This window comes from Bufo bufo, chromosome 6 (genome assembly GCF_905171765.1).
Source record: "Bufo bufo chromosome 6, aBufBuf1.1, whole genome shotgun sequence".
In the NCBI taxonomy this organism is placed as follows: Eukaryota; Metazoa; Chordata; class Amphibia; order Anura; family Bufonidae; genus Bufo; species Bufo bufo.
In genome coordinates, this window is record NC_053394.1 from 414,639,046 (window position 1) to 414,664,678 (window position 25,633).

At 48.5% G+C, this 25,633-nt stretch overlaps 1 protein-coding gene and 1 long non-coding RNA gene across 2 annotated transcripts in view; both read right to left on the minus strand.

Annotated features, from left to right (window-relative positions):
- The window catches only part of LOC121006142, a 978,004-nt gene that overhangs the window by 939,716 nt on the left and 12,655 nt on the right, over positions 1–25,633 (minus strand). The gene's annotated exons all lie outside the window — the stretch shown is intronic.
- SLC38A10 (solute carrier family 38 member 10) overlaps positions 1–25,633 on the minus strand; it is a 62,769-nt gene that overhangs the window by 26,741 nt on the left and 10,395 nt on the right. The window contains exons 4-9 of the mRNA XM_040439080.1: positions 18,749–18,842; positions 18,305–18,448; positions 15,159–15,283; positions 10,029–10,131; positions 7,774–7,956; positions 996–1,107 (exon numbers count right to left, since the gene is read on the minus strand). Coding sequence (XP_040295014.1) covers positions 996–1,107; positions 7,774–7,956; positions 10,029–10,131; positions 15,159–15,283; positions 18,305–18,448; positions 18,749–18,842 — 761 coding nt within the window. The remainder of the gene's footprint in view (positions 1–995; positions 1,108–7,773; positions 7,957–10,028; positions 10,132–15,158; positions 15,284–18,304; positions 18,449–18,748; positions 18,843–25,633) is intronic.

Sequence of the window (25,633 nt, forward strand, 5' to 3'; positions counted from 1 at the left end):
ACGGGTAAATGGGCCCGGTCAGGAAAACGGGTAAATGGGCCCGGTCAGGAAAACGGGTAAATGGGCCCGGTCAGGAAAACGGGTAAATGGGCCCGGTCAGGAAAACGGGTAAATGGGCCCGGTCAGGAAAACGGGTAAATGGGCCCGGTCAGGAAAACGGGTAAATGGGCCCGGTCAGGAAAACGGGTAAATGGGCCCGGTCAGGAAAACGGGTAAATGGGCCCGGTCAGGAAAACGGGTAAATGGGCCCGGTCAGGAAAACGGGTAAATGGGCCCGGTCAGGAAAACGGGTAAATGGGCCCGGTCAGGAAAACGGGTAAATGGGCCCGGTCAGGAAAACGGGTAAATGGGCCCGGTCAGGAAAACGGGTAAATGGGCCCGGTCAGGAAAACGGGTAAATGGGCCCGGTCAGGAAAACGGGTAAATGGGCCCGGTCAGGAAAACGGGTAAATGGGCCCGGTCAGGAAAACGGGTAAATGGGCCCGGTCAGGAAAACGGGTAAATGGGCCCGGTCAGGAAAACGGGTAAATGGGCCCGGTCAGGAAAACGGGTAAATGGGCCCGGTCAGGAAAACGGGTAAATGGGCCCGGTCAGGAAAACGGGTAAATGGGCCCGGTCAGGAAAACGGGTAAATGGCTGCCCTCTTCCAGGAAAACCGACCTACAGGTTGGGAGTGGTACTGCAGTTCACCTCTATTCACTGCAATGGATTTGAGCTGTAAAACCAGATACAACACAAGAAGAGGGAGGGGTGGCGCTCTCTTTACAGTCCTGTATAACCCTGGGCTATAACGGCTCCTGTCATTTGATCCTGCCCCCTAGTAACAGTAAATAAGCGGAAATCTGACTTTAGCTTTGGATGTGAATGGAGAAGAACTCATGTAATTCCTAATCAATACAAGACAGACTGCACCAGGTGAGCCCTTGTACAGAAGGCAAAATATATATGGCCGTCCTATTGCCACACCGGTTCTATAATCAAGTCCGTTAAATTACCATTTGGTATCAGAATTCCCCCCAACATGGTGCCAAACACGACCACTAACGTCAAGGCTTTGAAGCGTAGGGGTGGCATGTATCCGCCGGCAGTGAAGGTGCCATCTTTTTGCTGTAGGAAAAAAAATAATGAAGATGTTTAAGCAGCAGGCACGTAACATGGGGGTAAGGTATTGCTCCCTGTTATCAGTCAATCTGTTCATACAGACTTCACAGTACATGCCGACATGTTGCAGCTCAACGATAGGACGGTGTAAATTCGCAAAGGGAACCCGACAATGTCTGGAGACTATGCAGGATGTCCGTCTGCAGCTAGTATAAGGTTAGCAAGACACTTCTCCATACACCCCAAGCCTTAAAGGGAGTCTGTCGCCACCCTTTCCCATTATAAACCGCTCCTGGTGCTCTGTAGATGACATTTTCTTATGCCAGACATACCTTTTTCTTAATAAATCGATCTCTTTTTCCCCCAGAAAAGATCTTTATTCCGATATGCAAATTAGATGAAAAGAGCCCAAGGGGCAGCACCTTTGAGCATCGGAGCCCAGCCATTTCCATTACAACCCAGGCCTGATATTCCCATCTTCACTACACACCCCTCTGCTCCTGACGTCAGAAACCCAGAGCGGAAATCTCATGCAGGAGCATTTCATCAATTTGCGCCTGCGCTGTCTGTTCCCTTCTGTGGCATTGGTGTCATTAACCGTTCTGACGAACGTGCACCGTGGTTGATGATGCCAGTGCCCATAGATGGGAGCAGACGTCACAGGCGCAAATAGATGGATGATATGTGCCTGCGTGAGCTTTCTGATGTCAGGAACCGAGGGAGAGGGAGATGGAGAGAAGATAAAGATGGGAGGATCAGGCCTGGGTTGTAATGGATGTGGCTGGGCTCCGATGCCCAAGGGTGCTGCCCCTTGGACTCTTTTCATCTAATTTGCATATCGGAATAAAAAGATCTTTTTCGGGGAAACAAAGAACGATATATCAACAAAAAGGTATGTCTGGGATGCAGTAAATGTGATCTCAGGGCACCATGTGCGGTTCATAATGGGTAAAGTGGTGACAGACTCCCTTTAAGACTGAGATTACCACCTATGGGAAGTATGAGGGTCCCTGGCCTGCTTGCTTGCTGCATCCACCAGTGGTTACCTTCTCCACTCACAAGGAAGCGCGTGTCTCTACCATAGCTCCCATAAATGCCAGTGGAGAGAGCAAAACGGAAAGACATAATGAACCCCGGGAGCCCAAGGGTACTGAGGTAAACAAGCTGAGGTGAAAATAGTGTTACCAAGATGGTGGTTGTGTCTCTACTGTGCAGCTGCTAAAGGCTTTCAGCTCAGGCACAACAGAAAACGCAAGTCGCCATTGTGGGGACTCGCTCTGGTAGACAGGATTAGCGGACGCAGTATAGAGGCAACAACAAGTTCTTTGGATCAAACAGTTAAGTGTTTTATTCACACTTTAGGCAAGTGACAAAACAAGCGGTCATAAACAAACAAAAAGTCACCTTGCAGTGTTGGTGGTAATTCACACCATTCGGCAATTCTGCCTCAAAGAGTCCTTGCTGATAGCAGCACCAACCTGTTTTCACGCCAAACAGGTAGCAAGCCTTCATCCAGACACAAGGCTCCCAGATCCCACCACAAAGACATGGCTTCTGAGCCCAGCTGCCTCTTTAAGGACAGCCAGGTGCTGCCAAAACCTGGACCAGCATTTAACCTCACCTGGCTGTAAATCAGCCCAGCAGCACATGGGAAGGAAAATACCTGTTTTCCCAGACCAAACCTCTCACCATGTCACATACCCCCCCTTCTTCGTTCAACACTGTGTTCCACCGAAAACTTAAAGTTTTGTAGGGAGAGAAACAATCGGGTGACCTGGGCATTTCTGTCCTTGGCCTGGCTCATCCAGTTGGGAGGGGAGTGGTCGGTCACCAGGCGGAATTTTCTCCCCAATAAATAATAGCGGAGAGACTCGAGTGCCCACTTGATAGCCAGGCACTCTCTCTCCTCTATACTATACCGGGTCTCGGCTGGGGTGAGCTTACGGCTGGGGAAGACAACGGGATGCTCCTCCCCGTTGACTTCCTGAGACAGTACAGCACCGAGGCCTACTTCAGAGGCATCGGTCTGTACTATAAACTCCCTTTTGAAGTCAGGCATCACCAAAACCGGGGACCCGCACAGGGCCGACTTCAAAGCGGAGAAAGCCTCTTCCGCCCGATCATCCCAGTGAACCATCATTGACTTGTGTCCCTTCAAGAGTCCTGTCAAGGGCGCAGCTAGATTAGCAAAGTGGGGAACAAACCTCATGTAATAACCCACCATCCCTAGGAATGACTTTATTTGCCTAGTGGCGACAGGTCGGGGCCAATTCCGTATTGCCTCCATTTTGTTCACTTGGGGTTTGATGACTCCGTGCCCAATGACATACCCCAGGTACTTAGTCTCTTCTAACCCTATCGCACATTTTTTGGGGTTAGCGGTTAGTCCAGCCTTCCGAAGGGAGTCCACTACAGCCCACACTTTGGGTAGGTGACTTTCCCAGTCGGTACTGTGGATGACAATATCGCCCAAGTAAGCGTACCGACGATGTGGACAAAGCACAATGTCCATTAGTCGCTGAAAAGTGGCGAGGGCGCCATGCAGACCAAAGGGTAAGACCTTATATTGATACAGCCCCTCAGGCGTGATGAAGGAAGTTTTCTCTTTGTCAGCTTCCGTTAAGGGCACCTGTCAGTACCCTTTCGTGAGGTCCAAAACAGAAAACTACCGGGCTTGTCCTAACCTCTCAATGAGCTCATCCATTAGGGGCATGAGATACACATCAAATTTGGAAACCTCGTTAAGTTTTCGAAAGTCGTTACAAAACCGGAACGTCCCGTCCGGCTTGGGTAACAGTACTATAGGACTGGCCCACTCACTTTTTGACTCCTCAATGACGTCTAGCTGCAACATTAGCTGCACCTCCTCCGATATGGCTTGTCGCCGAGCCTCGGGTACCCGGTATGGTTTTAATTGGACTTTTGCCTGAGGCACAGTGACAAAGTCATGCTGGATTATGGAAGTGCGTCCATGGAGGTCCGAGAACACATCCGTGTTCCGACTAACGAACTCCCTGGCCTCCTGAGTCTGTTTAGAGGAGAGGCTGTCAGCAATTTTCACTGTGGCAGCCGCCTCTCTTGCATCAGACAGAGGGGCATGTACCTCTTCTCCTAGAAAACCTCGCCGCGGGCTGTCTTATATACAGGTTTCCCTATCTTTCCACGGTTTGAGTAAATTCACATGGTAAACCTGCACCGGCTTTCGCTGCTCTGGCTGGTGTACCTTGTAGTTTACATCTCCAATTTTCTCGAGTACCTCGTACGGCTCCTGCCACCTATCTAGGAACTTACTGTCCCTGGTCGGCACCAGAACCAAAACCCAAGCACCCGGGTTAAAGATCCGGACCCGAGCCTGCCGATTATAGACCCAACTCTAGGCTCGCTTATGCTGCCTCCATATGCTCCCTCTAGGCTCGCTTATGCTGCCTCCAGATGCTCCCTAACAAGAGGCAACACGGTCTCTATCCGATCTTGCATCTGGGTAACGTACTCAATGACACTTATGTGGAGTGGGTTGTTGTTCCCACGCCTCTTTGGCCACGTCCAAGAGACTGCGAGGGTGTCTGCCATATAGCAGTTCGAACCCTGTAGAGGCCTGGGGTACCTCTCGCACACTGCGAATATGAGATAGGGCAGAAGGAGGTCCCAGACCTTCCCATCTTTAGACACTACCTTTTTCAACATATAATTTAATGTTTGGTTAAACCGTTCTACCAGACCGTCTATTTGTAGATGGCAAACGGACGTCCGTAGTTGTTTTATGTGCAGCAACTTACAGAGTTCCCTCATCACCTTGGACATAAAAGGGGTCCCTTGGTCGGTCAGAACCTCTTTAGGTAGTCCTACTCGGGAAAACATCTCCATTAACTCCTTAGCTAGGAGTATGGCCGAGGTATGTCGCAGTGGCACCCACTCCGGCTACCGAGTGGCGTAGTCTAGAATGACTAAGTCCCTCTGGCGGACTTCGGTACTGGGCCTATGAGGTCCATAGCTATTTCGGTCAAACGGTACTTCGATAATCGGTAGAGGTACTAGGGGACTGCGGAAATGTGGCTGGGGGCAAGTTATCTGGCAGGTCGGACAAGACTTACAAAACTCTTCCACTTCTTTGAATATGCTGGGCCAGTAAAACCGCAGTAGAATACTATCCTGAGTTTTCTGCAGCCCCAGGTGACCCCCGAGAACGTGTTGGTGGGCTAGATCTAACACAAGCTTGCGATAAGCCTTGGGGACCACCAACTGTTCAATAGGCTCACCCCGTAGTTGGTTTACCCGATACAACATATCCTGATGAACCACAAACGGGGAAACACGGACTCTGCCCCAGGTTGTTGTGGTCCACCATCTACTATTAACACATTTTCCCAGGCGCGGGGTAGTGTTGAGTCCAGACGTTGGGCGATACGAAAACTATCCCCAGAGACATCGAGGTCTGCCAATTCAGGACCCGGCGGCAAGTCCTCCACGTCTCCCACCATCACACTTAGCGGTGTTGTCTCCCCCTCTTCCACCGAAGTGGCGGTCACCCCTACCGCTGGCCCTCCAGTCTCAGGCTCTCAGGGTTCTGGTCTCCCCCCTGAGCCGGGCCACTTTGATACTGTTACCCCTGTCTCATGGGTATCAGTCACTCTCATAGCAGGCCACAGTGACGGGAAGCCTCTCCCTATTAGGAGTTCACAATGTAGATTTGTGGCGACAGCCACCTCGTGGGTCCATCTACCGGCCACCGTGGTTAGAGACACCAGCACGGTGGGGTAGTCTTTTAAATCTCTGTGGATGCACATCACCCCGACTTTCCAGCCAGTATACTCAGTGGACCACACCAGGGTAGCCCTTACTAGGGTCACCAGACTCCCTGAGTCCAGCAGAGCCTTCGCCGGAGTGTCTCCTACTTCCACCTGGCACAAGTGATCTAGAGACTCTGGGGTACCTGTTGCACACAGCCTCCTGGCATATAGCGACTGAAGGTAGCCATATTTAGTGCCCATGGGCTAAACCCGATGGGGACAGTCAGCCCTTACATGGCCAGGCTCCTGACACCGCCAGAAGACTATCGAAGCCAGGTCTGCCGTGGGTACATCCCAGGCGGGTTTTATCGGCTCAAATCTTCGGGCCTGGGGTGGAGATTTCCGGGGTTTGACGGCCCCCCCTCCCGACAGAACCCTCCTTTAGATTCCTAGTAGATTGATAGCGTTCCACCAAGTCCACCATCTCAAGGGCATTGCCAGGAGACACCTGACCGATCCAGTCCCGGAGAGGGTGTGGCAAAGCCCGCCAGAACATATCGGCTAATAGTCTATCCAGCACAGCCAGGGGACTCAGCACATCAGGCTGTCGCCACTTTTGCAAGAGGTGGAGTAAGTCATAATCCTCGCAGGCTCAGTCGGCTTAAACCCCCACTGATGTACCCGCTGGGCCCGGACCATCACATTCACCCCCAGTCTTGCCAAAATCTCATCATTGACTTTCTGGAAGTCGGCCGCTTGATCGTCCGGCAAGTCGAAATACACCCGCTGGGAATCGGATGCCAGGAATGGAGCGACGACCTCAGCCCACTGGTCACGGGGTATCTTTTCCCTGATAGCCAGTTTCTCGTACATCACCAGGTAGGTTTCGATGTCGTCTGCGGGGGTCATCTTAGGAATCGCGGCACAGACTGCTTTCTGGGCATCATGGACGCTCAGGGTTGCTTCTGCTGTCTGCAAAGCCATCACGTGTTGTAGCAGCAACTGGTTAGTCTCCTGCTGCTGCTTATTAGCCTCGCGTTGCTGCCAGTTTGTCTCTCGCTGCTGCAGGTTAGTCTCCATGAGGGCCTTCACAACAGCCTCCATTTTGTCATGGGGCACTGGTTGTAATACAGCTGGTTTAATGTATGACATACAACCGTGCCTGAAAAATGCAGAAACCAAAAATAACAGCGTTGACGCCAGCCTCACTGCTGATGCGCGCATCCTCCACCAATTGTGGGGACTCGCTCTGGTTGACAGGATTAGCGGACGCTGTATAGAGGCAACAACAAGTTCTTTGGATCAAACAGTTCAGTGTTTTATTCACACTTTAGGCAAGTGACAAAACAAGCAGTCATAATCAAACAAAAGGTCACTTTGCGGTGTTGGTGGTAATTCACACCGTGCGGCAATTCTGCTTCAAAGAGTCCTTGCTCACAGCAGCACCAACCTGTTTTCACGCCAAACAGATAGCAAGCCTTCATCCAGACACAAGGCTTCCAGATCCCAATACAGAGACCTGGCTTCTGAGCCCAGCTGCCTATTTAAGGACAGCCAGGTGCTGCCAAAATTTAAAATCCGGTCCGTTATTTGACCTCACCTGGCTGTAAATCAGCCCAGCAGCACATGCGGGAGGAAAATACCTGTTTTCCTAGACCAAACCTCTCACTGTGTCACACCATACTGGAAGAGCTATGGATTCCGCAGCTTCTTTACATCAGTAGCCAAAAGCATCCGGAGGTATCTCCATTAGGCAAGGTAAGCCTGCAAGTGCTTTGGTGGATTCTTACTCTATAGAGCAGCTCCTGTAATCCCCATAAAGCTAAATTACATTCATCTTGAACATGCAGAATATTGGAAATTTTTTGCAGTTTGTTCATTTTGAAGACTTTCGGACCCTTTAGTCAAGTTTGGATAGAAGTATCACATCTCGTGTCATACTCACTTGTTGCTCAAACAGCAGCGTGTTCAGTGCTTGTCTGCACGGCAGGATCATCATAGGAAACCCAACAGCCACAGACATCATGAATCCCACCCGAATCATTTCCGTCACCAGGTTTGAGGGAAAGTTCACCAGTACGTTACCGGCAATGGTGTCCGTAAAACTGACGTACCCAAAGAAGCCCACCTGGTAAAAAGAGCAAAGGGCGTTAACATGTGGACTGGCAAGCAAATGCAGTATAAATCCAAGCCCTTTTTTTTTTTCAGATCTTGCAGTATCAAGATATTGACTGAAGAGGGTGCTGTTGCTATTGCAGGAAATGTATAAAGATGACTGGTGTGTCTTTTTAAAGGGAATCTATCACCACATACTTCTCAATCAAACAAGCAGACATGGGAGACGTGCGCTTGTCAGCTGAATCAAATGCTGTTGATCCCATGTCAATCGATGGCTGCAATGTGGAGAAATCAGTTCTTATAATAGGCAAATTAGCCCCTTGGTGCAATGAGGGCGGTGCCGTTGCACTTGATTTCACCCAGAGGCTCTGCTCACTCGCTTCTAGTCCAGGCCCACCACTTTGACTGACAGGGCCAGGCAGCAAAAACGTAATCATTCCTGGCCCCAAAGTCTCTGAAAGTTTCGTACCTGCGTGTTTGACTATGCGATCGGCGCAGGTACAGTACAAAAGATCGCTGGCACATGGGTCCTGTACTGCACAGACACCAGTGATTTTTTTGTGCATACTTGGACGCAAGACTTTGGGCCTAGGCCTGATTATTCTTCAGTGCCCAGCCCTGTCCGTCAAAGTGGTGGGGGTGAGGACTAGAAGCGAGTGAGCTCATGGTGGTCTACGCTTCCAGCACCGCAGCGATGACAGCCTGACTACTCCACATGACCGCTGCAACCAACTACTGGTCCCAGTGGTCACCTGGGATAGCGTGTCACGCAATGGCTGCAGCACTGGTCTCTGATTTCCTTGGCCAGCGGCTGGAGTCGGGCATGTCATCGCTGCAGCACTAGAAAGGGGCACTGGAACAGCGGGGATTAAGTTAGCAAGGTTTCTTTTGGTAGTTTTAGAATGTCCGACCGCTGCACAGCATTTCTTTATGGGGTTATGAAGAAGACCCTTATCTAGAGCTACAAATGTAGATAATACAGTTGTCCGCCATACTATTGTTCAGCCGACTCCCATCTGCGTCCCCCACCAAACGCCAATGTGAACAGGGAATGTTATTTCAATAGGGCAGGTCGGACAAGTGGCTGCCGGTTGATCCTGTGCGCTGCCGCTCTATTCATTAACAGACTGACGGAAATAGCCAAGTGGCTAGGGGATAACTTCTCAGTACCAGAATACCCCTTTAAAGGGCTTCTGTCACCCCACTAAACTCATTTTTTTTTTTTGTGTACTTATAATCCCTATACTGTGATATATCTATACATTATGTTATTAATCATTTTCATTCAGTAGATTAGTCCAAAAACGTACTTTTATAATATGCTAATTACCTGTCTACCATCAAGTATGGCGTCTACTTGCTGGTAGCAGCCGCAAAAAACCGCCCCCTCCTCCGACTGGCCCTGTCAGCATTTCAAAAATCGCGCGCCTGTGTTGATTCGGCGCAGGCGCTCTGAGATGAGGAGGCTCGTCTCCTCAGCACTCCCTCAGTGCGCCTGCGCCGATGGAGTGCTGAGGAGACGAGCCTCCTTATCTCAGAGCGCCTGCGCCGAATCAACACAGGCGCGCGATTTTTGAAATGCTGACAGGGCCAGTCAGGGGAGATCGCGGCTGGTCCTGTCATTTAACAGGAGGAGGGGGCGGTTTTTTGCGGCTGCTACCAGCAAGTAGACGCCCTACTTGCGTGTAGACAGGTAATTAGCATATCATAAAAGTACGTTTTTTAACATATCTACTGAACGAAAATGATTAATAACATAATGTATAGATATATCACAGTATAGGGATTATAAGTACACAAAAAAAAAAAAATGAGTTTAGTGGGGTGACAGAAGCCCTTTAACCCTTTGAGCACCTGGCCAATTTTGAACATGAATACCCCCTCCCCCAGTCTTTTCATTTGTATGCGACACGTTAACGTCCCTCATCAGGACCAGGTTGGTACCAGAACTGCTGCCGATGAAGGATGCTAACTCATGTGAAGAAGCAGCTGCCCAATTCCACTACTAACTTGTGCCGTGTTACGTCTCGCATGGCAGTGCCATCATAGGTTGGCGCATCACGCTGCAACAAACGTTCTTACCACGACATAGAATCCAGTCACAACATTCAGAGATGAAGCAAAGATGGAGCTCATGGTTTTGACCGAGGGTTCGTCAAGGCTGTCGTACGTGGGCAGGACTTGTCTACGGAAAAAAGAAATGACACTAAGGATAACCCGAAGATCTAACGCTTCTAAGAGCGGAAACCAAACCCCTACAAGTGGTAATTTATGGTCGACTATTGCATAACACTCAGACATTACCGCAGTGTGACAACAACGGACGATGCCACCTGATATCACTTTTCTTTTCAGTATAACTTATTATCTGCATTCTCAAGATGAAGCTGTTTTTGTCCGACAGTCCGGTTGCTATCAAACCCAAAGGATCATGTGCCTAGAAACCAATTTGTCCCAGATTTTCAGCTCAAGGTAGAAATGGCTCTGAAATAAGGGGGCAACGAGGCCTGGGGAGGAGGCTTCGTCCAGGACTTATGATGACCTGTCCTCAGAATAGGCCATCAATATCTAATTGGTAGAAGTCAGATTCCCGCCACCCCCACCGGTCAACTGCTTGAAGGGACTGCAGCACTCGGATGAGAGCGGTGGTCTCCTCATACCAAGCACAGCGCCGTACCTTGTATAGTGGCTGTGCTTGGTATTGCAGCTCAATCCTGTTCACTAGGATTGGGGCTGAGCTGCACAAAGCCATTTGACAGATGAACGTGACGTCACTGGCCTAGGAAGAGGCCACAGTGCTCACCAAAGCACCGTGGCCTCTTACAACAGCTGGTGGACAAGGGGTATAGGCCATCAATATTTAAGTCCTAGAGAACCACTATAAGAGTTGTCCAGGATACAGATATCGAGGACCTATTCTCAAGGTAGGTCATCAATATCCGATCGGTGGGGGTCGGACAAGTAAGTGGGAGCTGAGCTGCCGTACGCTGGAGCCAAAGACCACAGTGTACAGAGCCTTCTGCTTCCGCTCCGAACACTGTATAGCTTCTGGCCCCGCACCTGCCCGAAACAGCTGATCAAAAGTGGGTGTCAGGTGTCGGATTCTCACCAATAGAATATTGATGACCCCTTTAATGTGATCAGTTGTGGGCAAACAGGTATCCCATAATACCCAGGGCAAAGATGAGCTCTTGCCTTGCAGGAACATGTTGGAGGGCCGGCAACGTAAAACTGGTCTGCCCATCAGAGTGGGAATGACTCTAAAGTACTCGGAAATCAAATACTACTCTTCAGATTTCTGGTATCCCTTTAAATTAAAGGCTTCCATTTTGCGTAAGTCACGGAGTCACTGTCAAATAAAAAAAATAAAATCTGCAACTTTGAAATATACTTTATGTGCCAATCCATCATCATTTTTAATTTAAACCCCTAACAGACCTAATCTTTCTCACAGCTGAGGGTTTGCTACAATTACATCCAGTCTAGATAATCCTCTGTTAACTAAACACCCTGAACTCCAGACTGAACCGATACACTGTAGCAAACGGTGGAGAGATTTGTGCTGCTAATGTATGCAGCCCAGAGGATTGTCTAGACAGGATGCAACTGTAACAAACTACCAGCTGTGGGAAGTTTTCATGATCACCCCGATCTATCTGTGTCCCCTTTAACAGTCCCCCCCCCTTCAGTGCGGCGTTCACTTGACACTCCCTCCTGAGATTTATGGCGACTGTGCAATGTTAACATTTCATTATCAACGTGTGAGAAAATGTACGAGCTGCCGCTGGATGCGAGAGGCCGGGGCAGGCGCTGACAGATGACAGGGAGGCTGATGGGACACCAAGGCTGTGCAGAAGAATTTGCAGCTACACAGTATCAGGCAGCGAAGTGGCACCAAGGCTGTACAGACTCTGCACAAGTACCCCCGACCATGGGTGTGATGTTCCTGCAGCGACCCTGGCAAGACGTGTGCATCACAGCGGGTTAAAGGGGATTTCCGTGTGTTTAATATTGATGACCCATCCTCAGAATAGATCGTTACTACCTTACCAAGCACAGCGCCGTACATTGGAGGGGCCGATGGAAATAACCGAACCAGCGCTCTGCTATTTTCAGCGCTCCCATAGGAATGAATGGAGGGCGGCTGCGCATGTGCGGTGTGTGCCCTTCTTCACTTTGAGGGCTCTGTTCTAAAGATAGGTGCAGGTCCTATCCTAGCAATGTGCCCCCAATGTCGGAGGTGAGACAACCCCTTTAAATTTGACATTCATGGAAGGTGAGATTATGAAACATTCTGGATTACTGGACAGTGATGGACGCTCAGGTGGGTAGGGCAGAGAACAAAATACTAATACTATAAAATCATAGGCTAATCTGTGATCAGTTCCACATTATACCGCAGGTCAGTGCCGGATTGTCAGACTCATGCACACGACCGTATTTAGTTTCCGTGTCCGTTCTGTTTTTTTTGCGGATAGGATGCGGACCCATTCATTTCAATGGGTCCGCAAAAAATGCGGACAGCACACGGTGTGCTGTCCGCATCAGTAAGTCCGTTCCGTAGCCCCGCCAAAAAAATAAATAAAATAGAACATTACCTATTCTTGTCCGTTTTAGGCATGGTTACCATAGATCCGCAAAAAAAAAAAACGGATGTCATCCGTTTTGTTTTTTTGCAGATCCGCAATTTGCGGACGGCAAAACATATACGGTCGTGTGCATACAGCCTTACTTGCAGGATTTTTCTGCCTTATAAACTATGTTACTATCAACTTCCCGATTAATCCTGTCCTATGCCTAATCCCATTTTGCTGTCTTTAACCGAGTGACCTGATCGCAGCAATCGAAGGCTTAAAACAGGAGGATCGGAGCATCTTCCGACCACGAGCAGAAGACCTAGAACCTGGGCAGTGCTCCGAGAGGCCGCTCCCCCCTCTACTGCAGTGACACCAAATGACGCTGCTGCAGACTGAAGCCCGACACCTTATGATTGGATTCCCACCTGCCTTTTTTCATTCTTTTATAATGAACTGGTTCCCAGTTATCACCTCGATCATCACTGCAGGGAACGGAATCCTGGTAAGGCACCCATTGAAATCAGAGGCACATGCAACTGCACAGACTAAGGGTCCATTCAAGGGGGGGGGGGGGGGGGGGCGGTGCATGACACAAGATGAGGACCTCATGCGTTATGCACCGCTCTCTAAGATTTCACCCAGCTTTCCCAAATCTCTGAAAGGGTATATCTGCACCAACGTGCGCTGTAATTACATAATGGTTGTCACCCAGTTATCCCAGAACCATGCTCATGCTCTCACCGCCTATGAAGGACTGGGTCCATCCTTAGCTGGACCTATAGCAGACACTGGGGGAGCTCAGTACCGTCAGCGTATCCATACCCTACAGAGTACGTAGGTTATGTATATATGCCGGGCACTTATATGGGTAGGGGAGGCTGACGTTTTATTGCCACCTCCTTTCACAAATGCTGCCTGCTGAATGAGGGCCGTCAGCAGGACTTCCAGGATTGCAAACACTTAGTGAAGGTGCTGAGAGACATAAGGCATCTCCCAACCCCCCATCGTAAAGCCCTGATCCCTTTACAATCAAAGCCCGGCAACAGGATGGAGTTCTACAAGCCTGGCCGTGAAACCTGATCCTGGTGACACCAAACGGGAAGCGCGCCCACTGCTCCGCCACCGGGAGACCCCATAAACCTATCACTTTGAAGGACCTTCTAATCATTTTATGGCCTCGGCTCCAGGAACACGGGTCTGACTGTTCCGGCCTGTGAGCGGTGATGTGTGACAGGCGCCCTGGACTGAAGGGGTTTCCAAGCACATCCTCTAACTAGAAAACTGTGACCAACCCCAAACCACAGGCGACCTGACACCATGATGCACCCCTTTAAATTAACAAAAATTGTGAAGCATGGTTGTCTGTCTGTAGGGTCTGCTGTTAATAAAGTTATTCATCTCTTAAAAGTGCATCTGTCAGCAGTTTTGTACCTATGACACTGGCTGACCTGGTACATGTGCGCTTGGCAGCTGAAGACATCTGTGTTGGTCCCATGTCCATATGTGCCCGCATTGCTGAGAAAAATGAGGTTTTAATATAAGCAAATGAGCCTCTAGGAGCAACGGGGGCGCTGTCATTGCACCTAGAGGCTCCGCTCTTTCTGGAACTGCTGCGCCCTCTGCACTTTGATAGGGCCAGGCGTGATTACATTTTCACTGCCTGGTCCTGTCAATCAAAGTGCAGAGGGCGCGGCAGTTGCAGAGAGAGTAGAGCCTCTAGGTGCAGCGGCAACGCCCCCATTGCTTCTAGATTCTCATTCGCATATATTAAAATTTCATTTTTCTCAGCAATGCGGGCACATATGTACATGGGACCAACACAGATGCCTTCAGCTGCCAAGCGCACATGTAACAGGTCGGCCAGTGTCATAGGTACAAGTCTGCTGACAGAAGCCCTTTAATCCTATTCAATTAGACCATGTATGCTCGCAGGACTAACACATGGCCCACTCCATTCTACTGGGCAGAAAAAGGGACTGCTGCCCTAGAATGAGATCAGTCGGCCATCTTCATTCCTTCGCTCATTTTCAGATCCCGACAGTCAGTTCCCCTGCATCTAGTTCCATACTGTCTTCTTGTGAACGTGTCCCTCCCAGTCATACATGCTGGATGTGAGGTCTGTATGTCCAGAATGCTGCTGCCTTCACTACCTCTCACTTATCAGCACAGCTTTCTTCTTCAATAGGAGAACCTCCTCTTCCTTGTGCTGGGTGATTTCCCACTCTCCGGATTCTGTTGGGGGTGCTCCGCTTTCTCTGTACACTTGAATGTGATTCTCCCGCCTGCAGACTGAAGTGTGTGTGTGTGTGTGTGTGTGTGTGTGTGTACGCTTTCATCCTTCTCTACAGATTGTGTGAAGTTTTCCCCTCTCCAAACTCTGATCTGCTACGTACAACCTCCTCCCCCTCCCTGCTGATCTCTCTAACACCAGCAGAGAGAGCAGTCAGAAACAAGATGGATTTATGCTAGATTCAGCAGGACAACCAGCTAGGTGAAGAAGTGACACAGACTCTACGTCAGCAAAATAGGAAATTTTTAATGAAGACTAATTAGAAAAATAAAGACTAAATAAAAAAATAAAAAAATCTAGAGCTGTATAATTACAAGCAGGAAAACAAAAAATGGATATACTTACGACTGGCAGGCAAAAGACATGCCAAAGATGGGTATGCAACGAAAGACACCCTCGAAGCGTACATAACTGACCTCATTCATCCACTGACCCCTGAAAAGGCCATGCTTGAAGGAGGACAGCACGATCTGTGTGCAGAGAGATAAGGACAGGAAATAAGACCATGAAGTTACATCAGGATAATGTAATACCCAGGCGGAGGAGGCGGCAGCAGCATACTTTATATGGGTCACAGGCATTATAGTATCAGATAACTGACTACACTAGTGGGATAACCTTGACTCCTTACAGTCATGCATCAGATGGAGCAGAGCTGAACTTCCTGAGACACAAACACTTTAGAAAGAGCATGAGATTTAGCTATAGGGATCTCAAAAAGAGATGACACTGTGCCTGTCATCCACCTGAAAAGGACAATTGGAAGCAGCATTGCATCTGCACTCATCCTATTGGAATCAATATGTGCCTCAATCAATAAGCACTGCTAAAAAATAGCGCTTTCATCACAATACTCCACTCAAAGTCCTTTTCAGCTGTATACCAGGGACAATACACCCCCTTCACCATAGTAATTATAAAGCCCCATTCACACGTCCGCAATTCTGTTCCGCATTTTGCGGAAAGGAATTGCGGACCCATTCATTTCTATGCGGCCGCACGATGTGCTGCCCAGTTACGGAATTGCGTGTCCGCAATTCCGTTCCCGAAAAAAATAGAACATGTCCTATACTTGTCCAATTGCAGACAAGATTAGGCATTTTCTATTAAGTGCCGGCGATGTGCGGTCCGCAAAATGCGTAACGCACATTGCCGGTGTCAGTGTTTTGCGGATCCACAAAATACTTACAGACGTGTGAATGGACCCTAATCGCTGGACAGCAACAAACACTGCGCTGATATCTGATGTCTGCAAATTGTATGCTTGCCCCTTCCTTCCATGTAGCACTGGCTGGCAGGTAACCACATGTGAATGGGAACTTCTGTCACCACAACATAAGTTTCAAACAAACACCGGACCTCGAAGTTACTTGTCCTGATATTGAAGGCTGCAGATTAAACTAAACCTTGCACCTATTCTTCATCCTGAGAAGTAGTCATATCCTTATATATAAGGGCAATATTATAGTAGTTATATTCTTATATATAGGAGGCAGTATTATAGTAGTTATATTCTTGTACATAGGAGCAGTATTATAGTAGTTATATTCTTGTACATAGGAGCAGTATTATAGTAGTTATATTCTTGTACATAGGAGCAGTATTATAGTAGTTATATTCTTATATATAGGAGGCAGTATTATAGTAGTTATATTCTTGTACATAGGAGGCAGTATTATAGTAGTTATATTCTTGTACATAGGAGGCAGTATTATAGTAGTTATATTCTTGTATATAGGAGGCAGTATTATAGTAGTTATATTCTTGTACATAGGAGCAGTATTATAGTAGTTATATTCTTGTACATAGGAGGCAGTATTATAGTAGTTATATTCTTGTACATAGGAGCAGTATTATAGTAGTTATATTCTTGTACATAGGAGCAGTATTATAGTAGTTATATTCTTGTACACAGGAGCAGTATTATAGTAGTTATATTCTTGTACATAGGAGCAGTATTATAGTAGTTATATTCTTGTACATAGGAGCAGTATTATAGTAGTTATATTCTTGTACATAGGAGGCAGTATTATAGTAGTTATATTCTTGTACATAGGAGGCAGTATTATAGTAGTTATATTCTTGTACATAGGAGGCAGTATTATAATAGATATACTGTTGTACATAGGATGAGCAGTATTATAGTAGTTATATTCTTGTACATAGGAGGCAGTATTATAGTAGTTATATTCTTGTACATAGGAGGCAGTATTATAGTAGTTATATTCTTGTACATAGGAGGCAGTATTATAGTAGTTATATTCTTGTACATAGGAGGCAGTATTATAGTAGTTATATTCTTGTACATAGGAGGCAGTATTATAGTAGTTATATTCTTGTACATAGGAGGCAGTATTATAGTAGTTATATTCTTGTACATAGGAGCAGTATTATAGTAGTTATATTCTTGTACATAGGAAACAGTATTATTGTAGTTATATTCTTGTACATAGGAGCAGTATTATAGTAGTTATATTCTTGTATATAGGAGGCAGTATTATAGTAGTTATATTCTTGTATATAGGAGCAGTATTATAGTAGTTATATTCTTGTACATAGGAGACAGTATTATAGTAGTTATATTCTTGTACATAGGAGCAGTATTATAGTAGTTATATTCTTGTACATAGGGGCAGTATTATAGTAGTAATATTCTTGTACATAGGAGCAGTACTTTAGTAGTTATATTCTTGTACATAGGAGGCAGTATTATAGCAGTTATATTCTTGTACATAGGAGCAGTATTATAGTAGTTATATTCTTGTACATAGGGGCAGTATTATAGTAGTTATATTCTTGTACATAGGAGGCAGTATTATAGCAGTTATATTCTTGTACATAGGAGCAGTATTATAGTAGTTATATTCTTGTACATAGGAGCAGTATTATAGTAGTTATATTCTTGTACATAGGAGCAGTATTATAGTAGTTATATTCTTGTACATAGGAGCAGTATTATAGTAGTTATATTCTTGTACATAGGAGCAGTATTATAGTAGTTATATACGTGTACATAGGAGCAGTATTATAGTAGTTATATTCTTGTACATAAGGGCAATATTAAAGTGCAGGGATGCTCAACCTGCGGCCCTCCAGCTGTTGTAAAACTACAACTCCCATCATGCCCTGCTGATAGCTGTAGACTGTCCGGACACAGTTGTAGTTTTGCAACAGCTGGAGGGCCGCAGGTTGAGCATCCCTGTTAGTGGTTATAAGGCCAATAATTTTTGAGTTGCACTGGTGAAAACTGCAATACACCAGAGTTAATAAACTAACACCTACCACAATTTATTTGTTGCCTAGGCCAAGGAAAGTCATTTTAGAGTAGGTTCCCTTGCTGTGGGGAAAGGGGAGGGGAACATTTATTTTGATCAAAATAGTTGCCAAACCTCATTCATTTACGTAGTGAATATAGCTTTATTAAGATGTATAATCTATATCTTCGATGCTTGCAAAGTGCTGGTGCATTGTGTGTTTGCTCTAATACTTACCACAAACATGAAAACCGTGTAAAACATAAGCGCCATGGCACTGAAAGACTGGATGGAAGCCATCATGTTGCGCTGCAGGCTGAGTGGTAGGACAATGCACAGTGAAATTGCGAACAAGAGGAAAATGCGGAAACCTTCCGTCACCTAGACGAGGAGAGAATAAAAAGATAGAGGAAAAATGAATGTCCTAACCTAGAATGCCGCTCTATTACACAGGTCTACCAGAGCAAAAAGCAGTGATAATACACAACACTAAGCTATACTACTGCTTATGTGTGAAGGGAGCTAGATGTATGGCATTAGCTATAGGTCATCTACAGGGGCAGGGAATAGCCTCGGTGGTTCTCCAGGTGACGGCAGGCTGATGCAGACCAGCTGTGGTCACCATTTATCTGATGTACGCAGCATAGTCCCGAGCATTACCAGATAAAGCTTAAAGCTTACCGGCAGTCCAAACAACCGGGCAAAGAAGGAGGAACCGAGGTCTCCGATCACGACATAGAATGCAATGCAGGTCCCCAACATGAGTCCAATCATACTGTGAAAGACAAAAGACAGCGAGGTGAACGGAGCAGAAGGAGACCTGAACAAGAAGCATTCCACCTGGTTATAAGAACACTAAAGATAAAGGGGTTGCCCAATCTTGGTCACTGGGGGCATATTACTAAGATATGCCTCCAATGTCCGATAGGTGCAGGTCCTAGAGGATCCTAAGAACGCAGCCCAAAAAGTGCAGGAGGGTGTATCGCGCATGCACAGCTGCCCTCCATCATCTCTATGGGATTGCCAAGAAGTTAATGGAGCGATGAGCGCACTTGCTTTGTGCGCTCTCCATATATTTCAATGGGACTTCCGAAAATAGCTGACCACACCACTCGTCCCATAGAAATGAACGGAGGGTGGCTGCGCATGCGCGACCTCCTACAGTTTGCGGGCTCCGTTCTAAAGATAGATGCGGGTGCCAGAGGCAGAACCTGCACCTATCAGACATTGGGGGCACATCCTAGCGATATTCCACCAATGTCCAAGATGGGAATACCCTTTTAAAGGGAATCTGTCTCCATGAAAATGCTATGTAAGCAGCAGGCAGCATGTGATAGAGCAGGAGGAGATGAGCAGACTGATGCCCTTAAAATTATATATGAATCTGCTCATCTCCTCCTGCTCTATAACAGCACCATGTTCAATGCGTCAATATTCACCTTCAGGACCCAGCCTAATTTTTCAAATCTGTCACTTTATGTGGTGATACTTTAAAACACTTTTACTTATCCAGGCCATTCTGAGATTGTTTTCTCGTCACATATTTTACTTTATGACACTGGTAAAATTGAGTCAAAATATTTCATTTTTATTTATAAAAAAAATACCAAATTTACAAAAAATGTGGAAAACGAGATTTTTGTAAAACTTACCAGAAAAATCTCTTTCTCGCTCTTCACTGGGGGACACAGAGACCGTGGTATAGCTATGTCCTCTAGGAGGCGCTGACACTAGATAAAGCTGTTAGCTCCTCCCCTGGCAGCTATACCCCCTCCAGCCTGGAGAGAGAGCTTCAGTTTGTGAGAAGCAAGTAAACCAACGAAAAAACGTGGAACAGCAACAATGCCAAGAACCGAACCGGGTTCTAACCAGCAACAGCCACAACTGTGGCCGAACAACAATACTGGGTGGGTGCTGTGTCCCCCAATGAAGAGCGAGAAAGAGATTTTACTGGCAAGTTTTACAAAAATCTTGTTTTCTTGCCCATATTCATTGGGGGACACAGAGACCGTGGGACGTCCAAGAGCAGTCCACAGGGAGGGAAAACCACAGGCCCATGGAGCAAGCGTCCCTGCAGGCCACTAAGAACTGCTGCCTGCAAGACCATGCGGCCCAAAAGTATGCACCTGGCAAAATTTTGTGAATGTGCATAAGGAGGACAGTAGCCGCCCTGCACAACTGCGAGCCAAGAGCGCCCACCGCTCTGGTGGAATGAGCCGTGACACCGAAGGGCGGAACCCTGCCCCGGGTGCAGTATGCTTAAGCAAATGCAGATGTGCAATTGCCACCCTGGAGGCCGCCAATGCCTTGCGAGGACCCTCCGGAATGACAAAAAAAAAAAAAGGAGACCGCAGGCCAGAAGGAACCGGAGGCTGGCCAAAAAAATCGTCAGAGCCCTGACAACGTCCAAATGATCTACCTCCCTTTCCCTAGGGTGCGAAGGGAAGGAACACAGTGATGGAAGGACAATTTCTTCATCGAAATGGAAATCAGAGACCACCGTCGGGAGAAAGGAATGAACGGGCCGGGGAACCGCTTATCCCTGTCAGAACCAGGAGGCCCTCTACAAGAGAGCACCCCAACCCGGACACCCATCTGATGGATGTGATAGCCACAAGAAAAAAACCACCTTCCAGGACAGGAATCGGAGTGACATCTCCCGCAAGAGTTCAAGGGGAGAATTCCGGAGCGCTGAAAGGACTAAAGTCACATCCCAAGGCGGTAAAGGAGGACGGTATGGAGGAACCGTATGTGCCATTCCTTGAAGGGGGGTATTATGGGCCCCGGGTGAGTCAGAGGACGCTGGAAAGGATACACAATGCCGAAACGACCCAGTAAGGAACTAATGGCCAACCAAAAACCCAGGACCACAGGATCCACCCCTGCTAAAGGGAAGCGCTCCACGGAAACGGTAAGTGGTCCACCAATGTCCCCCGAGCCGAAGAAGCTTGTGAGGAGACTAAGAAGCTGGCTGATAACCCACTGAGAAAGGAACCCCTGAATGAGACATGTCCATCCGCAAGCCAAGAAACCAACGCATTGGATAGGTAAAAGTAGAGACGATATGAGAATCACTGGCGGTGGAGTTCCGTCAGCGACCGTGTATTGACGGTGTAGCCACACTGCGCGACAGAAATTTCGACCAGACCAAGATGAGAGAAAAACTCCTGCCTCGAGGAGAATAGAAGGGGAGTTCCGTTCCAGGAACGAAAACTCCATCAACAGTTGTGACAGCCCCCCCGCTCAGCCTGGCGTGGTGAGTCTCGTAGTCTAGCCACGGAATGTGCAGTGAAAAAGCATGACTACATCGGACTGACATGGCAGTCACTAGTCAAGTCTTAAGAGAACTAGTTGTAGATACGGGTAGTACACCCAGGACCAGCGGGTAGGAATCACCTGTAGAAGGGGGGATATGGAAAATGTCACAGCCCAACAATTGGTCCGGAACAAGACTGAAAGAAAAAAAAACACAGAACCAATACCCTGCATCAACGTAGATGAGGGGAAGTAGTAACGTGTGAGCTACCAAGGTTTGCGGAGTGGCCGTGAACCCTGAGCCAGAGAAGGAAAAACGGAAGGAAAAAAGTAGCAGGGCGAAGCCCATTCCCCATCTGAGGCTGGTACTACACAGAAGAAGCCACCGGATGATAGTGGCAGTGCCATACTCCGCCTGAGGAGGCCATGCAGCGTACGCCACCGAATTTGGCGTTAGAAGAATCCGTCACCTGACGAAGGAGCCGTGCAGGGAGAACCAGAGTACATAATGGCTACTCCAGGACCCCTGTATCGTAGGAGCCGCAGCATGCCCCGCCAGCACAAACTGAGGGGCAGACTAGAGGAATCCGGTAGAAGCCATGGTCTCATACTGCCCCAGGGAAGGAGAGCTAACCTTAAACACTCCACCTGGGAAGGGCGTTGAACAGGAAAAACCGCCAAGCCAGCGTCAGGGTAGAACCACTACCCGAGGGATTGCCCCACTGCAAACACTAGTACCAGCGTAAAATCTGCACCAGCGGAGGAGAACACGCTGCAAAGCTAAACCAGAGTGCCAGCACAACCACTTCCCACATCAGGAATGGTGGATAGGGAATATAGAGTCAGTGCAACACTTGACTAGCTGGAACATAAGCGCAATATTACGTGTCAGGGTGTACGCACTACATATTGTTGAAGACACATTGGAACAGTGGAGGACCATGGAGATAGGGGACGCTAGGACACATGAGTGACGCTGGGCAACCCCCTGAGGAGAGAGGTTGTCATATCCATGTTCCAAACCGGCACCGAAGGAAAAGGACACAACGTGGAAACAGCCACAGTATCTACTGGCGGCACCGAAATACTATTAGAGGAAGAATACAGGGCACCAGCGTGCATCGATACTCGCTACGCTCCACTTGTAGAAGAAGCCAAGGCATCTATAGCCGTGGCATAGTTGAAGTGCAACGTCCAAGATGCGTATTCATTCCCCACGGTAGTGGATCAGTTGTGGAAGGGGCAATGTTGCAACTATCCCACCAATGAAAGGTGGCAATGCTTACGGCAAGCACTGCACTCAGTGGTAGTGTCATACTCCACCATGAAGGGTGGCAGTGCAGTAATGCATCTAGCAGGAACTGAATCCAAGTAGAGAGAGTACGCCTCTTACAGAAAGGGCAAGGCATAAGGAGAGTCCCATATCAATACCCCACCTCCGTAAGGGGGTAAAACATACAGTAAACACTGAACCAGGGATAATGCCATAGCGCCACCTATGGAAGAAGGCTAATGTCTACCGTAAGTACTGCCCCCGGTGGGAATCCAGTTCCGCCACCTACAAAAAGGGGGAACGCCTACTGCCGGCACTGAAACAGTTCTAGTGTGGTTAGACCCCAATAGAGGGAGGCAATATCCAAGGGAGTAAAGCATCCAGTAGTAGTGCAAATACTCCGCCTAAGGAAGGGTGTAATGCATATGACAAGTACTGTTGTCTACCTCGGACGCCATCTTGGAAGATCGCACCGGATCACGGCAGAGACCGAAACACTAATCCCCCCCTTCAGACCGAACCCCCCCAGGGAGGGAGGTGCGTCTGAGCGTGACCCTAGGGAGGAAGGGTGGGGGTGTGGAGGAGACCAAGGAGGAAATATATCCTGCTCTGGCTTGCTGTGTACAGTCTCACCTCTCAGAATCTTGCCCATGGCAGACGCAGGCTCGCCGGTGGGAGTTATCAACCAAACTACCCAGGGGTGGAATGGGAACTTCTAGAGGTTCACTCACCGGATTGCGCAGGCGGTGCTTTATCAACCAAACGACCCCGGAGGGATAATTGGGAAGTCTGGAGATCCACCATTGGAGTGCGCAGGCGGTGCTTATCAACCAAACAACCCCGGAGGGTGATTGGGAAGGTCCAGAGGTCCACCATTGGATTGTACCGGTGGAGAATATCAACCTAACGACCCTGGAGGGTGATTGGGAAGGTCCGGATGTACACAATTGGATTGCGCAGGCAGTGCTTATCAACCAAACGATCCCAGAGGGTGATTGGGAAGCCCGGGGATCCACCATTGGAGTGCATAGGCGGTGCTTATAAACCAAACGACCCCGGAGGGATGATTTGGAAGGTCCAGAGGTCCACCATTGGATTGTACCGGTGGAGAATATCAACCTAGCGACCCTGGAGGGTGATTGGGAAGGTCCGGATGTCCACCATTGGATTTGCGCAGGCAGTGCTTGGCAACCAAACGGCCCCAGAGGGTGAATGGAAAGATAGAGAGATCTACCATTGGATTGCGCAGGCATCGCTTTATTACCAAACCGACCCCGGAGGGTGAATGGAAAACTGAAGGGTCCTCCTTTGACCAGGATAGGACCCGGGACAGTCTGACACAGACAGGGGGCTCCTGCAGTGATGAGGACTGAGGGGGGGAGGACCCAAATGGACTATATTTTTTTATTTATTTCTTATTATTTTTTTTTATTTATTTAAAGCTGGGATGCCCACCTCAATTGCAAGAGGCCGAGGAGTTAAAGTCCTCAACATTGAAGCCCCACAGAAAGAACCCATATAATCCCGTGCCAGCCTCAAGAGATGGCTGACCAGGAAGGGTTAATTGCCTGAGGCCGAGGCGGGGCTCTGTGGGCTACTGGGGGAGGGGAGGCAAGGCGGGAAAAATTTGCGCCAGACCGCCCCCCTCCCTGGGGATGAAGTGCGGACCAGTAGGCCGCAAGCCAGGGCCTAACATTATGAGACATGGCCGACTGCACGGCCGGAGCACCGAGGGCTGCGGAGACGATGCTTCAAGTGCGCTTACCAGACACAGCGCATCACTGTAGTCCTCCCCGGAATTCAAAACCGCCCCCGGAGTGAAGAGTCCTCCCGCAGAGAAATGCGGCCGCTTGCGCACACATGTTGAAAAAATGGCGCGGGACGGAGTGAAGGCGGGGCCTAATTTCGGTGCCCGGACCCAGTGCTGGCGCTAGCCTCCTGGAGCGGCGCGCTCCTAGGCGCCCGCATCCAGGGGTGGATTATCGCGGGGAAGCGGAGCAAGGGGAGAACAGAGTTTGTCTGTAAGTGATCCATTTAGCATCCGGATCAAGCGGTGTGCACAGCCGCCCGCTGTGTTTAGCAGCGCCAGCGAGGACATGGCCATTAACCCCCTATGTGCCCGTGTACCTTCGGCACAGAGGGGTAGGGAAAAAGCTGTTAAAACTGGGCTACTGAAACTGGGCTTGGTAAATAAAGCCTGTGTCTGGCCAAGGAATGAGAAGGGAGGGAGCTGGCAATGAAGCCTATCTGCTTTGCCAAATAGGAAGGAAGGGGGATGGGGGGGATGGGGTTAACATACTCACCTAGTCCCGTGTACTCACCTAATCTTCCTCCTCTTCACCCTCCCTAAGTGGGCCTATAAGGTCACCTTCTCCAGCAGGGTCACCTCCTCAGCAGCTGGCACTGGAGTGGCAGGAGTCTGGTATGGCGGGAGGGTCTTCTCTTTGGCGGACCTAGGTGACCCCTTGGCTGGCGGGATGCAGGGGAGCGAGGCTGCCCTGGTCCACCTTGTCTTCTGTGGGGGAGGCAGCAGTGCGGATGACCGGCACTGGTGCAACTCGACCCCGGGAGAACAGGGAGGCGAGGCGACCATTGTTGTCCCATCTGAAAAAGAAGGAAGAAAATAAAAAATCTTCAGGAGCTATCCTGCAGAGCAGGTAGGTCTTGCCTCCTATTGACACTAGAAAAAACTGAAGCTCTCTCTCCAGGCTGGAGGGGGTAAAGCTGACAGGGGAGGAGCTAACAGCTTTTACTAGTGTCAACCCCTCCTAGAGGACATAGCTATACCCACGGTCTCTGTGTCCCCCAATGAATACGGGCGAGAAAAAATTGCAATTTTCTAAATTTCTATTTCTCTGCTTTAAAGGCTACTTTCACACCTGCGTTCGGTGCGGATCCGTCTTCTATCTGCACAGATGGATCCGCACCAATAACGCAAACGCTTGTATCCGTTCAAAACGGATCAGTTTGCATTATTCTTTCAAAAAAATTCTAAGTCAAAACGGATCCTTCCTGACTTACATTGAAAGTCAATGGAG